This window comes from Mastacembelus armatus, chromosome 2 (genome assembly GCF_900324485.2).
Source record: "Mastacembelus armatus chromosome 2, fMasArm1.2, whole genome shotgun sequence".
Classification (NCBI taxonomy): Eukaryota; Metazoa; Chordata; class Actinopteri; order Synbranchiformes; family Mastacembelidae; genus Mastacembelus; species Mastacembelus armatus.
In genome coordinates this window covers 8,921,513-8,939,789 of record NC_046634.1, presented here as the reverse complement: position 1 = coordinate 8,939,789, position 18,277 = coordinate 8,921,513, and the positions used below count along the sequence as shown (strand labels likewise).

General features: G+C 44.5%; 1 protein-coding gene across 6 annotated transcripts in view; it reads left to right on the top strand.

Moving 5' to 3' along the window:
- LOC113127450 (collagen alpha-1(XVIII) chain-like) overlaps positions 1 to 18,277 on the top strand; it is a 32,328-nt gene that overhangs the window by 3,914 nt on the left and 10,137 nt on the right. For 3 of the 6 annotated variants that reach the window (XM_026302042.2, XM_026302040.2, XM_026302045.2), the window contains exons 1-9: positions 5,064 to 5,638; positions 13,171 to 13,709; positions 14,976 to 15,056; positions 15,182 to 15,241; positions 15,628 to 15,703; positions 16,270 to 16,329; positions 17,553 to 17,689; positions 17,795 to 17,812; positions 18,014 to 18,220. In XM_026302042.2, the coding sequence (XP_026157827.1) occupies positions 5,302 to 5,638; positions 13,171 to 13,709; positions 14,976 to 15,056; positions 15,182 to 15,241; positions 15,628 to 15,703; positions 16,270 to 16,329; positions 17,553 to 17,689; positions 17,795 to 17,812; positions 18,014 to 18,220 (1,515 nt within the window). In that variant the 5' untranslated portion in view covers positions 5,064 to 5,301. Of the gene's footprint in view, positions 1 to 5,062; positions 5,639 to 13,170; positions 13,710 to 14,975; positions 15,057 to 15,181; positions 15,242 to 15,627; positions 15,704 to 16,269; positions 16,330 to 17,552; positions 17,690 to 17,794; positions 17,813 to 18,013; positions 18,221 to 18,277 lie in introns of those variants that run through there. The other 3 variants (XM_026302039.2, XM_026302044.1, XM_026302041.2) reach the window with 3 other exon arrangements.

Below are 18,277 nucleotides of genomic sequence, written 5' to 3'. Positions count from 1 at the left end.
ATAAAATGGGAGCATGTAGTAAAACTGGTCCTGCTTTTCCTAATCGTCAGTCTAAGGTAGAATTTGGCCTCATATTGTTGAATTATTTTAGATTTCCTCCAAACCATCACCTGCTTTCTCTCTCTTTCAGGCGAGAAGGTAAAAGGTGAAGGTTGAAGCTTCATTATTTAAATCCACATGAAGATTAACCAGCGTCTGCTGCTCAATTTAAATAAAACCTGCTAAATTTTTAATGAAATATATATGAAACAAAATAAAACGTGTGAGAAACTATGCAGGAGTGAATTAACTATTGTTGCTGGTGTCTGCTCTCAAAAGAAACCCTCACCCTGTTTCCAGCTGCTGCACATTGTGATGCTTAATCTCTGCTGTGCTTAATAGTTTGCGTTCAACATAATCTCACAGGTTTGTGCAGGCCGAAGAGCTGACTGTTAGCACAGCGATGCACTGAAGTTGGAACGGGCCTGAGGCTGGTGTCATATAAAGGTTGTGAGGATCCTCTTTGCACTTGAATGCACAAGCACAGAGTGAGAAGCTGTTAGTTCTCAGCAGAAATCACTTTCTTTATGTGCCGGTTCACTGTTTTCTGCGCTCACAGAGCCGCCGTCATCTGTTCCACTGAGGCAACAACACGTTTTGTAATCACTTCACCACGGAGGTCAAACGGCTCCATGAGTGTATGATCCACAGGGGCTGGCCAGCAGCCAACGCTGAGGCCGTGACCGTCAGGACTGATTCACGCTGCTGATCACCAGCCAAGTGGCACAGACAAAGAAGCTGCTCAGCGGCTGCTCTTCACTTTGTTTTGAGTTTTACTGACACTGACTGGACTCCCGTTGTTCATGGAGCTGGTTTGTGGCTGGTTATCTGCAAGTTAGATTTCGTGCATTGCAGGTCGTGGTTTGTAATTTTGTGCAAACATGTTTGTTTGTTTGTTATTTTTCACTTTAACTGTTCGATACATGTTGAAACCAAAATATTCTCCAAAAACCCGTTGAATCCCGAGCACGTTCCTGTGTGATGCAGCTGTTGCTTTCCTTTTGTTTGTTGATACAGTAGCTGCTCTGGATGAGTCTCTGCGTTTCTGGGTGAGACCGTGCACTTTGCCATTTCAGGCCTCGCTGTGAGTGAGTGTGTCTGGGGTTATGAGCAGTGAAGTTCACTATGTGGGCTGCAGGAATTTCAACTTTGCTGCAGCACTGAGGCCTCAAGTTAAGAGGCTTTTGCATTTGGCCTGATTGTCATGTGTCTTTAGGCAAAAACGGACCCGTGACAGCCGAGAAAAGGTAATAAAGAGGATCGATTATGTTAAGTAGTTTTAATTTTGTCAGTCCAGAGCTAAAATAACCTTCAACTACCATAATTGCTTTTTCATTTTCTGCTGTCAGTCTCTTCACTAGAGGAGGCGTCTGTTTGTCGTCTTTTTCCTGAAGAAAAATTCATTTTTGAACTTTCAGAAGCGGCCGTCACATTCACACCCTGCTCTTTCCTTTTAGTGCCACAACAGATCCTCATTCAGCGATGAGGATTCTCCACACAAGGAGTCGTCTGTCTGGTCTTCAAGCTCCCGTGTTGTTCACTGAATCGTGCATTCAGGCTCGATACGGGACCAACGCGAACTGTCTCACAGCCTCTCGTCTGAAAATGCCTTTTGTCTGTGCCAGAAACCCACTTGGACATACCACAGGGTGTAATGGGAGGTGTGTCATGGGCTGTGATTTCTGCCCAGTGTCTGCCAAGATGCCCCACGGGAAACTTTTTGCCTCTTGGCTTTGAAGAATTTGAGTTATTTGACGACTGAAAAACACAGCCGGCATTAATAAAAGTCAGTTATTTGCTGCCATGTTGAAAAGATTTCTAGGTTTGTGATAATGTGAGTAAACTGTATTTCACATTTTAGCACATGTTGGGACAGAGTTTCTTTTTTGGCATCTACGCTGCATTGACAAACCTCTTACGGTTTGTTGACTAGTTCAGCTCTGCAGAAACTAAAACATATTGTTTTTAGTTTGTAAAGTACAGAGTGGGAATACTCCCTAGACAAGTAGAAACTGTTGTTGATGTGTATAACAGTACCTTGCTTCTGCTGTCAGAGATTGAGTTAAGACTCATGTTTTTCAGTTTGTCTGTTTCAGTCTCAGACTTTGTTGTCGCAGGTCTACAAGTTGTTGTGTTTCTGGCTGCAACAAACAACTGACAGCTTTAGTTTTCGTTCTGCACGACCCTGATGCAAAGAGCCCAAACAGTGAGTCATAGTCGATCTGACTCCCTCTCTGCTGCTGCCATCTGCTGGTTCATGAAATGCATACATTACATGGCCAAAAGTATGTGGACAGATAAAGATTACACCTACACAGTTCTTCGTGAAGCTGTTGGACACAGTTTATAGGTCAGATCTTTGTGGAGACCAGTCAAGACACCAAACATACAGATATTTACAGACCTGGATCTGTGCAGCTGAAAGAGCAGGGGAACTTCAACATGTAACGTTGTGAATTGATTGGACTTCTTCTTCTGTTCATCAGCGATAAATGGTGTTTCATCCAGAGTAAACCTGACTTTTCAAAGGGGGAACCTGTCAAATTATTCAGCCAGTGCTATACTAAGGTACTTAATTGTTCGTCCACATATTTCTGGATATACAGGCAGATAGAAAGATTGTGAATGTGGTTTTGAAGTATTTTAGAGTTTAGTGGGACTGTGTTACTTGCAGCACTGCAGTATACTTGTGTAAGAGAGAATAGGTAAAATAAGAGCAGGAGCGTAGAAGTCGCAGCTGTGGTGCATTAACAGCAAAGTGTCCCCAGACTCCACTTATCACCACAGCAACAAGATTTCTCCAGAGAGGAAGACTGTCAGGATACTCATCAACGTTTGTTTGACTTTCAGAGAATGAAAAAAGTATGTTTGCGTTTTTGTTTTGATAGTCTTCTTGTTCAGATTGTAGTTTAAGTTTTGAGATCTCCATATTTGGGATTGTATGTGTGTGCGACACAGTGAGGAGGAGGTGCCCGGTTCATACCTGTCACCAGCAGATACTCAGACACTGATTAGTTGTATTTATATAAGACTGTCACTGCACAGACCACCAACCTAAGCATTAATGCACATTTAGAGCCATGTGTCAGGAAAACGTTTGTCACATCCTTCGCCCCATTTCCATCTTTCTCCCCTGTGCATGTGTGTCTCAGCTCAGCTTTCCCAGGCCCCACAGCTTCATTGTCTTTCTGTTTAATTGCTGTATCATGTTTCTGTGTCAGTGTTTCCCACAGGGATGTCCCACAGTTCACACTCTCAGATGTGTGATCTTAAAGTATAAAATACTGCTGAGGGGGCACATGTCACACCAGGGAGCTGATTTATTGGTACTTTTTAAAACGTGAAAAAACACATTTTCAGGATCTGTGACTGGCAAATAAAGTATTGGGCCACTGCAATGTCATAAGAAATTAGAGAGGCAGTACATTTATAATAAAAATTAAATAATATTCACACATTAGAGCACATTCATACTTCATACAGCACGTTAAGGACTCTTTGCATTCACGATGACTCATTGTGAATTATTTAATGAGTGATTAGTCATGTGACAGGAACTAGTCTGAACATATTGACCTAATTGCTGAATCATTTATGTAGATACCAGAAGCCACCTGGATGCTCTGTGTGTAACTGCACTCCCATATATACTCTGTGTGTGTGTGTGTGTGTGTGTGTGTGTGTGTGTGTGTGTGTGTGTGTGTGTGTGTACAATGGTCCACATGGAAAGTGCCAGGTGCCTTATTAGTGAACTGACATTAACAGTGTAATAAAGTACCATGTTAACGCTGCGTTAGGTCGTAATTAGTTTGTGTTGGCTCAGCTCTGTATGTGTTGTGGTGGTGTAGTGGACTGTGTAACATCATCGGTGTCTCTAGTATTTAGTCCAGCTCAAAACTGTAAGAAGCTTTGAAGAGAAGCTCTAATGTTTGAGTTGGAACTGTTAATCTGATTTGCACCCTGTAACAGACAGCTGGTTCTCACACTCCCCACAGCATCCAGTCAGGTTTCCAAAAAGGGGGACAGCTCCTCATTTCACCCACTGCTGTTCGGTGTCCAGGAGAGTGCACGGGGCACGGATGCTGACAGCAGGAGCAGTGTTGCATGAATGCACAAATGATCAAGATTTGGCCGCTTCCAAACCTCCAAATGTCACGCAGCGTGGGAGTGGGAGGTCTGAGGGCTGGAATGTGTAACAGCTGGATGTCCTAACTTGGCAGATGAGGCGGGTGGCTCCAAGATAGAGGCACTTTGCATCGTGTAGGGGGAGTAAGAACCCTGGGAGATTTTTTTTTTTGGGTCGGGGGGAGATCCCTCCATCCGTTGTTGCCCATCTGTGAGAACCTGGAAGTGGTACATTTTCCAAGGAGTTTCTTCGATGAGGCAATGGAGCCGATCCCCAGGGGGAGCAGATTTAGACATCGATCCAATCAGATCCACCCTCCCTGGCAGCCTCACGTTCTCAGCTGCTGTCGTTCATTCATCCCTCACACTGCTGCTGCTCTTCTCTCCGGTCATCTCCTGTTCATCTCTTCACACTTCTGACATGTTGTACTGTGCTTGCACATAATCTGATATTCGTGCAGAAACCATATGTACTTGACCCTTGTGTTGTGCATGTCCACATTATTTCATGTCCTGAGGTAAAGAGGTAAAGTAATAAAAAGGAGAAAAGTAATAAAATGCTCCTAATTTTATGGATTACCCCCCGGATTAAGGTCCTCACACCCAGACAGGGAGCTACAGCTCAACTCTTCACTCTATGTTTTCATAATCTTTAATGCAGATAATCTGTAAGATAATGTGAAGAAAACTTGTATATTATTTTCAAAATCTATTTAAAACTCCAGATTTTTGGGGGGTTATTCCTGTGCAGGATGGGTGTGTCACTGTGGTAAGAGGACTGCTGCTTTTCCTCCTCGCTGTAGAAAAGGTCTTTGGGGACCCACTCATCAGCTCAGAGAGGGGAGGAGTTTTAGTGTGTGTTGGGGCAACTCTGAGTAACCAGTGACTCCCAGCATCAGTATAACAAGCCTGCCTCCACCCTTGGGCCCCTCTCCATGTAAGTGCTTTTGCATGAGAGAGTTTGCAGCAGCCATGCTCTGGGAACTGTAGAGGGAGGGTCCAGAGATTTTTCTGCCTCTGCTGTGATTCGGTGGAGGCTCAGTGGCCCTTGAGCAGCTTGGACTGAAAGGCTGAGCAGCTGGTTAGCAGGAGGCACGTTGAGGAAGCAGTGTGAGCACTGTTGCTGGAGCCAGAAGCATGTTGAGGATCCGGTCGTGGTTGCTTCTTCTGGTTCTCTGTGCTGGGAGCTTGGAGGCCTGGTTTTGGTATCCAGACCCAGAGCCCACTACACCCGCTCCAACAGAGACAACAAAGACAACGGAGACAGGAACAACAGGTGCTACCATGACACCCAACAGCACAGTGAAGATGGAAGAAGAGGAGGAGGAGGATGACAATTTGTCTGGGGCTGGGGAAGAAATCCTCACCGTGACCACAGGAGTCCCTAAGGTAGTCATGCCATGGGACGTGACCAACGGGACTACTAATGGAAGCCAGACAGAGATGGTGGAGATTGCGAACTCTAACACAACGGGTAATACAGACCGGCTCAGGGGGAAGAGGGAGGAGGGGTCTAGGGTTGGGGCAGGGGATGGTTCTGGGTCAGGATCAGGGTTCAGGGCTGATTCTAGATCTGATGTAGAATCAGTGACGGTCTTGCGCAGTGATGATGTCCTGTTGAGCAATTTGACAGGCGATCTTGCACAAATCAAGACTCTTGAAAGTGTTTTGGATTCCACCCCTGCTGATTATCACGTCAATGATCCTGACTCAGCTTGTCTCCCCGTACCCTCTGATTGGCCCATTTGCTCTGGCAAACGATCAGAGTTTTTCACGCTGCCTAACTTCTTCAACCACACATCTGTGGAGGAGGTGGAGGCGCTCCTACAGAAGTGGGCATGGGTCACGAGGGTGGGTTGTCACCCCAGCGCAGAGTGGTTCCTCTGCCTCCTCCTGGCGCCCAGGTGCCCTTCACCTGCCTTGCCAGTGTACCTGCCCTGTCGCAGCTTCTGCCACGTGCTGCAGGACAGCTGCTGGGCATCCCTGGAAAACGGGCATCTCCCAGTGGAGTGTGGCCTCCTGCCTGAAGCCCGGGAGCCCAGGCGTCCTGCGTGCGTGTCAGTTAGTAACTGTAAAGGTAACCCCAGCGGGTTAGAATGTATCCTGTGTGCCGATACATTTTGAATCCGGTGTCACATGACAGAAACATCCATCAATGTTGTTGGTCAGCGTGTGTCTTTGTGCAGTGTTTGTCTTGGTGATGCATGTGTCCAAACACATTTTTGCCTGTTTTTGCCGTCATGTGATTAGTCTCAAACATGATTTTGCATGTTTTGAAGTTTGTCACACCTACCAAAGCAGCTTTTGTTATATTCATCTTTACACAGTTAGATCCCTGAGAGGGGTGATCCAGCACAGAACAGCTACACATGTATTTAAAATCCTCATACCCACATAAAAACAGGTCCAACTTACACACCTGTGCACATGCACCATGGTTGCAAGTGATACAAGGCACAGACATTCTTCAGTCAGTGGTTTTAAAACATGCAAAACATGTGGTTACTGCAGTCATCGTCGTCCCTGTTGTGCTGTCACGTTCTGTCCACTGCACGTGTCCAGAGCAGGTTGTTTAACGCATGATGCAACACCTGAGTTGACGTCAGCGTCCCAGGCTGCATGTCGTGTCCGTGTGATTGTCTGGTCCCGGTGCAGAACCTCGTCTGCATAAGCACCACTTCTGTGATAAGGCAGCAATGGTCAGCAACAGCAATGTAACAGGTTCTTTGAAAATAGTTGCAGTCATAAATGAGAAGGTCTGTAGTGGACTGCAAAATATTTGACTTATCTTATTATCATAGCCAAGTCCTTCCAGGTTGCACCTCTTAAACACACTTACATTACACTGAGCCAAGGGTTTCCAAGCCCATTAATAACAGCATATAAAGAACATGTGACATATATAGATGTACAGTTCAGAAACTATAAACCCATAAGACAGGAAACACTCCAGAGGCCTTTGTCCAGCCTTTTAGTGGCTTCATAAATGTTGTAGTATGGAGCCTTCATGTGGGGGTTAAAGATTTTTTTATCATATGTTTTCCCTCTGGAATATTTTCCATGTGGGATTCTGTCAACTCTGACATGAACCACACTTGGAAAGCTCTTTGCTTTAAACTACAGAAATGTTTATGGGATGAAATGATGTTTTATACTTTGCTGGACTCCTACAGCCACTATACACTATGTTATTATTATAATTATCCAGCTCTACTGAAACTAACTAGTGCACATGTTTTACACTGTGTTACAGGATATGAACTGTCACTGTGCTTGTCGTTAGGTTGGATTTTACTGGGTGTAAATTTCCAAAAACCTGTGTAGGTGCATGTATTCATTAACCCACAGCATGTGGTACAGAAAGAGGGTCTTGGGTCTTCAACATGGACTAGAACGCATCACATTTTACTCTTAGTTTTCTCAGTTTTGTAAGAATATGGCAGATTTATCAGCAAATCTAGAATAGGTGTTTTACACATAGAAGTTACTGATTCAGGTTTATGTTGTGTGTTCACTCTATTTCCTTGGTTTGACAGGAGAATCTGTGGGTTTTCACTTACAACACAGATGTGGGTGAGCAAAGCCTTCCTTGCTCATTGCATCCTGCTCTTGCATGCCGGTCACGCATTTTTGTCCTGGGTTATCTTCTTCTCATCATATCTCATGAGTTCTGATCAGCTGGCGTGCAATTTCATGTGGATTTAGAGGCGAATGGTGTTTTAGCGTGCACAGTCACAGAGAAGGAAACAGTCGGGCCATCTGTGGTGGGGGGGGGGCTGTGGATGGCATTTATCATAGCTGTTGTGGGTGGGAAAGAGTTTGCTCAGAAGACAAGAGAGTGCTGATTGTGTGCTCGGTTTGGGAGAAAGGGCAACGGTGCCGCAGTTGGTAACAAGTGAGCCTTGTGGCTTGGATGAGACGGGGCGGTTTAGAGTCTTTGCCAGGGGTCAGAGGGTACAGCCGGTCGCCCACTCTCCAAAATCAGTAACTCTGGGTGGCAATTTAGTGTCTGGCCGATCAGTAGGAGATGAGCAGTGTGAGAAAGACTTTTATGTGAGCAGGGAATTACCCACTCTCTCTCTCTCTCTCTCTCTCTCTCTCTCAGGCAAAATGAAACACGGTATTCTTCAAAAACACAGAGCGAGGCCCGTTTTCTCTTTTTTTTTAGCCACTTTTTGTCCCAGTTTACAGGATGTCATGAATTAGTGTCTAAAATTTCCTCTTAACAGAAATAAGCTTTTTCCGCTGAGCTGGTTGTGGCTCCTGAGGCCACAGCAAAAAACAGAGAACAATGAGACAAACAGTTTTACATGTAGTGGTCAGGGTACCAGCTGCCACGAGTAATAAACTGGTTAAAACAGTCGTACTGTGTCTTCAGCGGCTGGGGAGGAGGAAGAGAGTCTGTTATCACAGCTCGGGCCTGGAGACCACACACAATAACAGAAAGCCTGAGGTACAATGTGGGGATGTGGATTTTAAAAGATGTTTATTCCAGGCAGTGAGGGTGTAGTGAAGAGGAAGTCAAGGTGCATTATGGGACATGTAGGATTCAACATTTTTACAGTGTAACTATGAAGTGAAACTGAGACTGCTTTGATTTCAACACTTATAGTTCGGTTACAGTTTACGTTTACTGTAATTAGGAAACGTCTGTATTTATTAATTGCATGGTAGTTGGATTTCTGCAGTTAATGATCCATTTGTAAGTAACGTCCAGTATATTTTGCTCATTTAGAAAAAGTAAAACTACTTACTGTTTTGACATTTATGCTTTATAATACATGTAAGTCATTTATGCTGCTGTTTAATTTAACATATATTAACACGTTGTTTTTGCATATAAGAGAAAATAAGTCATTGCATAGAGGGTTTTTCTGCAGAGTTAAAGTTACACTGAATGTCAAAAGTTACTCCAGTACGTAGCCAAGACATTATTTTATGAGATGCTGCAATGTTCGGGGAAAAAGGAACATTAAAAGTAAAATGTTAAAGCACAACACACTGCTGATAGCTCTCAAAACACAGTGGTGCCAGTTGCAGCTCAGGGTTCTCCACTCTGCCCAAATCCTTCACCATGAAATATTTGCACTGTACCGCAGCCAAGAACCCAGACTGTTTCTGTTCCTAATGCTCGAAGCAAATCTGGATGGGAAGGAAAAATACCCAGCTGAAGTCATCACTGAGACCCATCAGTCAACGGTAATAGATCTGCCTGAGGAACAGAGGGACGCTGTCACTGCTCAAATGTTAACTGATGCCACTGTGATGCTCAGACCCTGAAGTCCAGTTGGTTCGGTTCCAGGAGGGCAGATCTGCATCTTGAACCCACTGGTCTAATTGGCGGTGGGGGTCACTTGTTGATGTGTTTAGTGTCAGCTCTGCCAAGCACCGAACGTCTCACATTCCCTGAGGAGAGGCTGCTTCTCAGACTCCTCTCTGCTGGTTTCAAGGTGCAGACACAGTGTGACCTGATAAATACCTCAGACTGATTATTTACTTAATTTAGCTAATTGCAGTGTTTACTTTTCCAAGCAAAGACTACAGCTTTCAGAAAAAATAAGCTTTGTTGAGCCATATTTTGATTATAGTGTAATGTTCTTGAACCCTTTGCATGCAGCAAACTAAAATTACTCAGATTGTGTACACAGAATAGAAGTCAGATGTGCTTTTTGTGTAATTACAGATGAGGAATGAGTAGGTTCTCATTTTGCAAAGGACATGTCAGGTCAACCAGAACCAACTGGAATGAGAGTTAAATTCGCTCCAGTGTCTTTAACTAAAGGCTTTTTATATCGGGTACAATGTTTATGTTCCTCTAGCATCTGCATTGTCCTGCCATTGTTTCAGTAATATAACCAGCGTTAGAGCCGTTCATACGTTTGAGTCTGTTTTAACCAGCTCGGTACTGAGCCTGAGACTACCAGAGTCCTTCATGGTCCTCATTCCCATGGACATCTGACAGGAATTTCCTTCCTGCCTGTGTGTCCCTCTGTCTCTGTCCTTCTCTTCACTTACTTGATGTTTTTCTTTGCACAGTAAAACAGGCATTGAGTTTCTTCAGGGTTACATGTTGGAAATACAGACAGGGCGCTCCAGTCATCCTCTGTAACACAATACATGAGCTCGCTGTTATTTGCTGATGCCCTCAGGGCTGTGAAACATTGAGCCATGTTGTTCTTCCATACAATGGGTCCTGCTTGTGTAGAGAAAGGCGGTTAGAGAGGGGACAGAAGCCTTAAGCAGACATCTGGGTTAACGTCAAGTAGTTATAGTAATAGTAATGAGTTAAGCTACAGCGTACATGTGTTTTGAGCTCTGAGGTGTGATATTCCTGTGCAACACATTTGTGTTTTCCCAGTTTAGTGTAGAAGAACTTTACTGGTCTGCAGAGACCTCTGACCTCAGCCCCGTTCAACACCTTTGGGATCCACTGGAACACGGACTGTGAGCCAGACTGACTTTACAACCCAGCATCAGTGCTCAACTTCACTAAATCCCTGCAGCCGCCGTCACACGTGGCCAGACTGTGCATTTAAAATTCAAAGATAAATCCCAATGTGATTAAATTTAATAAAACACATCTCTTGCAGTGATGCAGTTCTCTGCAGGAAAGAATCCTTATGACTTAGTCTGGATAACTATAACCATTTCACCTTGTTTGGACAGAAAAGCACCGTTCTGTGCTTTACCCTACAATAACCAAGGGTAATAATGTTTGTGAGACTGTTATTTGCTTTTGTACCATGCTTGCTTTGCATTTTGGGTCACAGAGGAGACATAAATAAATCCAGATCCTGAGACTGAGATGGCAGCTCTGATAAAGAAATTAGCAAAGTGTGTGTAGTTGTTGTGCAGTGGTCTTGTAACCACAGTCGCTAGTCTGTAGTGACTGTTTTCTGTTTGTGCATAGTGTTAATGTTGATGGGAGACTTCACTGTTGCTCATTGAACGGTCTGTTTAGCAGCTGGGCAGTTTCCAGATGTGCAATAAAAACATATGTGGAGAAAATCAGTAGCCTAAAATCAGCACATTTGAATAAAAGCTAGAAAGAAATTCACATTTCATAAATCTACTTCTTTATTCAAAATCTAACCAGCTGGTTAGTGCAACAACTGCAGCAGCTGTGTCCCTGTGGGATTAACCTATAGCAGGTGCCCTCGGTGGGAGGCTCACCAGTCGGCGTGCCCTGTTCGAGCCACAGTCCGACCAAATCCCACAGGATCCAGGCTTAGCTGTCTCTGCAGTGCAGGCTGACACAGTCCTAACAGCCGCGACATTCATGCAGCTGGGAGTGTGCACACAAGTGTTGGTGTGGGAATGTATTTGGGATTACTCCCTGCTCAGTGCTGGGTGGGCGAGTGCAGCTGGTCACAAGCTACATGCTGAGCGGCATGAACTCTAAAAGATGATGCTGTGTGCCATTAGAAACTATAAAACATGTTATTGGGCTTTCTGCTTATTGATTGATAACGGCATTACAGAGAACGTTTTCCTTTTTTAGACTTATAGACGCCAACTTTGTGTTGACTAGTTGGTGCTTAATTGAAACTGTCTAAGGAATGCCACTGCAATAAACTAATAACTGAGTAAAGATGTTTTGGGAGGAAATATGATTTAAGTTTCCTCCACAGCGTCTCAGGCAGTTAAAGTTAAAGGAAGTGATAGAAAATATACAACCACTTTTAATTTGAAAGGAAGTTCTAATTCATCGTGCTCCATTCTTCAGAAGATTAGGGTGTTTTTGGTCACAGCAGCTGTAAAATGTTTCATATCAGCAGTCAAAGCTTTTTAGCAGCTGTTTTCTGGTGCACTAATGAAAATGCTTAGGGATGTTCAGGGTGAAGCTCCTGTTCTGAGTGATTTTTCATTCTGCAGGCATCTCCCAGCAGTGCTCGGGCTGGTCTTCCTCTGGGTTCGGGTTTCTCTGACCCACTGTGACTTAACTCTTACCAAGCTGCATTTAATATTTTCATTTGGGGGCCTTGGGAAACCCCTACGCCTGCTGACTCCTGTGACCCTTTAATGCACAGATTGTACTTTTGGTCAGCTCCCCATGAATCTGCGATGACAGGCCATCCTCAGGAGATCGCTGTGCAGAAGAGTCCACTGACTTATGAGAAAGTAATCGAAGGTCTCAAGGCTGCAGCTCATTTCCCTCTGGACTGTTTTAGTCTATGGGAACTGAGATATCCACAGTTTTTCCATTAATTTGACCTACACTCCCCCACATCTCACACACACTGTAGCATAAATATAAACATTATAAAAGTGGAGTTAGATCACTATGCTGTTCACACAGTAGTCGTTGGATTTAACACAAAATATTTCTTACCTCTGTTGGTCCAGGTTCTGCCTGCTGAGACTCTTTTCGTGTCATTCTCTGTTTAATGATCCAAAATATGCAGTTTGAAGCCGACCGGGGTCTTTACAGCAGACTCTTAACGAGGACTGCCTGTGGTTTTATTATCTGTGGTTTGCTATTTGACCTGCAGGGGTTCAGTGTGGTTTGGGGTTTGTTGTCCCAGAAGCCTTTGTTATACACTGACTCAGTTAAAGTAGTCTTTAGCACGATTGAGCACATGCTAACTTCTAAAAAGAAGAAGAAATGGTTTAATTAAAACCGCAATTAAAGACATCCATCACATCCTGGTACTCTGTAGTCAGTTACAGCACTGTGTTGTCCCTGTGTTGTCCTCTGAACCACCCAAACATGACCAGTTTTTGATGCGTCTTTCCAAAGAACTTGTCATTTGCTGATCATTTCTGTGCCTTAAACTGGCTCTGTCTTTGGAAGTGATGCTGCCTTCAAGTTTCATTGTAGTGATGAAGTCTAGGAAATCTAAACGATTTAAATGTCACATCTTAAAAATAGTCTTTTTCCCAGCTACTATTGGCCAATAATGTTTACCTGTAGTTTACGTGCTTTCAGCTGAAGGACGGTTTCATCTGATTTAGTTTTTCAAGATTTTGACTCTCCTTTGTTTTCTGTCTGTTCCTGTCCTGCAGAGGAGAGTGGCCTCTCTTTGCTGGAGCTGATTGGAGACCCTCCGCCGGATGAGATCACCAAAGTTTACGGGCCGAGGGGTGAGGCCTACGTCTTCACCTCTGCCGCTGTGTCAGGCCAGCCGGCTCTGGCCCACATCCCCAACCCTTTCTACCGCCACTTCTCCCTCCTCTTCCACATCAAGCCCTCCAGTCCCGCTGCCTCTGTCCTCTTCTCCATCACTGACGGGCCCCAAAGGCTCATGTACATTGGTGTAAAGCTCAGCGCTGTGCAGTCCGGGCGTCAGAAGGTGCAGTTCTTTTACACAGAGCCTGACTCCGAGGCGTCGTACGAGGCAGCTAGCTTTGACGTGCCGAGCCTGGTGAACACCTGGAGTCGCTTCTCGTTGTCTGTCTTTGAAGACCAGGTGATTTTCTACCACGGCTGCGACTCTGAACCACAGGTGGTGAAGTTTGAGCGCTCGCCAGATCCAATGGAGCTGGACAAGGCGGCAGGGATCTTTGTCGGTCAGGCAGGAGGAGCTGACACAGATAAGTTCCAGGTAGTGTAAAGAAGGTGCTGAACCCTTTAAATCAACCGATTTAGCTGAGTCATGTTTATTTGGGTTAGAACAGGGGTCACATTTAATGTGCAGTGTCCATTGTCCGTTTCTCTGTCATTAAAAATCACGTTCAAGCTACTAAAGGAAACAAAAAATGGGATTTTCCACCTGACTTTTATTTCTCACAACCTTTTTATTGGTCTGTCCACTATAGTTACTGCCTGAACCAAATACCTTGTAGTTATGATTTGGATTTATTATGTTTCCCAACTCTGCGAACAGATGAGACTGCACCACTAGAGTTTTCCAAATTTGGACAGGAGAAGACTCAGCTGTGTTTGCAAGAGCCATTTTATGATGTGCTCATTAGAGAACATCATTTTTTTAAAAGAACTCTAGTCGGCTGTGGAACAGAAGGATCACCGTTACCGACTCTGTCCTTATGTTTAGTTTAGTTTTCTTTAGAAGCACCGATATTGCTTCTTGTTGCATGCCAGCATTTGAAAGAAGAGTTTATTTTCTAACCGTAAACTCCAGGGTACCAGCACAGGAAATGCTCAAGTGCTGAAGAGATGTTTGTTCATCACATCTCTGACAAGAATGAATGAGAAACAGAAATGTATCCTCTGCCAAATGTCACCCATGGGACCTGGAAAAGTCAGGATAATACACTGCGTGCTGAAAGAGCAGGTGTGTGTGTGTGTCTGTGTGTCTGTGTGTGTCTGTGTGTGTGTGTGTGTGTGTGTGTGTGTCTCCTCCTCATTGGATCAGATGGCAAAAGCAGAGAAAAGCAGGTCTGTGTCTGGGTCACTGGTGACAGAAAGGGCAGACTTAACCCTCTGCATCCTTGTAAATCTGTCACTTGACCTCTCAACTTTGACCTCTGACCTTCAGCTTTCACCCAGTCAGTGACTCAGGTGTGACCATCACGTGGGATTTAAAGTGGAAAATGGGAGAAGAAGAAGACAGAGGATCCTTGGACTTTGTCAAAAGTGAAAATCATCCAAACAAATGCTCTTCAGAGGCACAAACTGGTCTCACCTGGGCTCAAAACTGCCTGTATTATGTTTAGGAGCTGAAATGCAGGCCCATATAGACGGATTAGAATCACTGGGAGAGCAGAAAAGACATCAAACATCTAACTCTTCCTCTGCATGAGTCATTTCAGTCATGCTTTGCATCTCTGTGGAGGTTTGAGAGGAAACTCAATATCATCAATATCATCATGTTGAAATGCTGCATTCACTGTGTGTTTGTGTGTTTTAGGGCGAGATCGCAGAGCTGAAGGTGGTGGGGAACCCTCGGGCGGCTGAGCGTCTGTGTGACTATGAGGACGACTCTGACGCTGTGAGTGTGTGTGTGTGTGTGTGCGTGTGTGTGTGCGTGTGTGTGCGTGTGTGTGTGTGCGTGTGTGTGAATATTTCCGAGCCTCAGCGTCCGAATGTTGTGTAACATCTGTCTGTGTGTCTCAGGCCTCTGGAGACTTCGGCAGCGGTGACAGTGACAGAAGACTGACACTGCACACTGTGAAGGTCAGTGTGATGATATTATCAGCGTTATTTTAGGCATCCAGGAGAAAAAGAGAGTCTAATTGCATTATGGGAATTTTACAGTCTGGTTAAATGTAAAACCAAACAGCCTCTGCTGCTTCTATTTGGACATTTCCTTTTTTAAAGGCTAATTTTTTTGAGGAAATCAGATGCAACTGGAGCTTCCTGAAAGTCCAGCTCACTGGTTGACGTATATAGTGTTTATCACAGTGACTCACAGGTTGAAAATGTACAATAATCCCTTTAATAACATTTTAGTCCTCAGATCTTGAACACAAAGATAAATCAATGCGAAAATCTGGCTTTTACATTTAGGGAATTTATGGAATGTAAAGAGACACTGATGTTTTGAACATTTATGTCCACAGACCACCCCTGCCTCCCTCCACCCAGTCCCTGAACCCCCCCTGATGCCCTCACATGAGATCAAACTCAAAGACACAGGTAAAATCGGTGGAATCACTAGCGACTGTAAATCTGCAGCATGTAGCTGTCACGACACTCATCACAGGAAACATACTGCAGAAAAGTGTAATGGAAGTTTTAAATCACACAGCAGGGGCTGCCAAACAAAGCTCTTGTACTATAGAAATATGTGCACATGCTGCACTTGTCTGGACCTGAAAGTGTGGGGAGGTTTGCTGTAGCGTTTCAGCATCCTGACCTGCTTTACAGCTCTTTAGCTCCCTCAGGTGGAAAGTTAAGGGAAATCATTTTTTGTTACATTTGATTAGTAGAGCATTTCATTAGGTGAAGGAAATGTCTGAAGTCTTAAATGTACTTTTGACTTAAAAATCTACTTTAAACAATCTGAATTATCAATTTATATAAATTCAAATGTACATATTAGTTTAGGAAGGTCGTACCAAATTTGGCTCTGAGTAGGACATATCTTCTTCCAAATAATTCAGACAGATGTTAAAGAAGCTTTCCATTCTCTGCAAGCCAAGGCACGCAGGCTGTGAACACCAGGTGAACTTGTGTTTGTGTTGCATCTGTGTTGACTTTAGATGTCAGGTATAATCAGCCGTCAGCGGACTACAGCCGGTCTGGATCACCAGGCCCAAGAGGTGGGTCGATGGAGGCAATTGAAGATTAGGATTATGTCCTAATCAACACGTGGCCGTCCGATCACAGTACAGGATGAGGGTTGTGTTTCTAGCTGCTGTGATTTCTCCTGATGTTGGACGGGGGCATGGGACTGTGGGCTTGGTGGAGGTTTGCTTCTCTACAAGGTTGATCTAAATTATTCAAGACGAGTTGTCCTGCAAGACACTGCAATGCCAGCTACTCCTTCTGTCTGTGATCACTGTCTCACATTATATGACTGACTGAATGATATCGCTTCAGTCACCTAATGCATCAAGAATCATCACACTTCAGTTCTTCTTTAGACTAAATAGAGTCCAGTATAAACCCACTGAACGTACGGCACGTTGCATAGACAGAGATGGACAGAATGTTGAGTTAAGAGATGCTTCAAGCAGCTTAATGGGTGTTACTAGGCTAAGGCTGATTTTTGTAGCAGTTTCTTTATATGATTTTGTTGCTTCCTATGTTAAAAATATGAATCCAAAGCATTGAGGAAAATATGTGAATGTATAATGTTTTTTGTGGACGGTTCATCTAAGTTGCGTCTCTAGTTCCATAGACAGGACATGAAGAGAATCCAACACACACGGGGAGTGTGATAAATTATACTGTAGCGCCCTCTGCAGGCGAGATTACGTTCCTGCCTCCACTGTCGGAGAAGGAACTTAACTTGTCAGAACAACCACAGTCACTGTGGATCCACATAAACCTCAATACACCCTAGAGCTCAAGACTGTTTTTGCTTGTGGTGATATTTATGTCACACTCACCATCAGTGTAAACGTTGTTGACTGTTTGATTTCTACATTTCTGATTATTGTGCCGTGTGTGTTCATGGGTTTTGTGGCGGTGGAGGTGGTGATGACTTTCAGAGGCCGTTGCTGGTCAGTACTGGATCAATACGACCCGATTTACACAAGAATGTGTCCTTCAGCCTGTGAGGACAGTAAAGCACATGTGCCAGTCAAACATCCTTCCTGTGAACAGACGCACAAATGATCGTAGCTTTGTGTGCATGAGTTCACAGTCGACTGGTGTGTTTGTGCTTTTGCTCTGAGCATGTGTTTGTAGGTGGGGCTGATAAGTCTCCTCTGCACGATGCACTGAAGTCTGGCTCAGCTTGTGGAAAGTGGTGGTGAACCAGCTGCTCTAAAATCATGTTGTTCCTAACCTGCTGCCCTGTGTCATGTGACATGTTCAGGTCCCAGTGGTGCTAAAGGTGAGAAAGGTGACAATGGAGTGAAAGGTTCAAAGGGAGACATAGGTCCTGCAGGACCCAAGGGAGACTCGGGGTCCAGCTCTGGTGCATCCCCTCAGAGTGGAGGACGAGGACAGAAGGTAACACACCTCAGTGTGTGTCTGTGTGGACGACGTATTCGGCTACACAACCAATCTCACATATCAGTGACTGATACGATCTGTCTTTTTTTCTACCTTTTTCAGGGTGAGAAAGGAGATAAGGTATGTTCACGTTATGTTGTTGGCGAGATTTTAGTCCTGGATGGAGCCTTGAAGATGAAATGAATTTTAATTTAATACCTTTATGGACCTTGGTGATCTAAAGCAGATGCTGAGAGTCCTGTCAGGGGTCTGCAAAATGCTTTGACCAGATCACTTTTTAAATTTTATTTGGAATATCTCTTTTTCCTTCTTCTTCACCAGGGCAGTTCTGGCTTTGGATATCCTGGCAATAAGGGTGAACGTGGGCCTCAGGGGCCTCCTGGGCCCCCTGGTCCTCCAGGACCTGCAGCTGAGGTGGTCCGACTTGGAGATGGGTCTGTTGTACAGCAAGTGGCTGGACCCCCTGGACCACCAGGATCACCGGGGTTAGATGGGGCTGCGGGACTTCCAGGAACTGATGGGGAGCCTGTGAGTCCAGAGGGTCTTAGAAAAACCCTGAATTTACCCGGTATTATTGCAGTCACA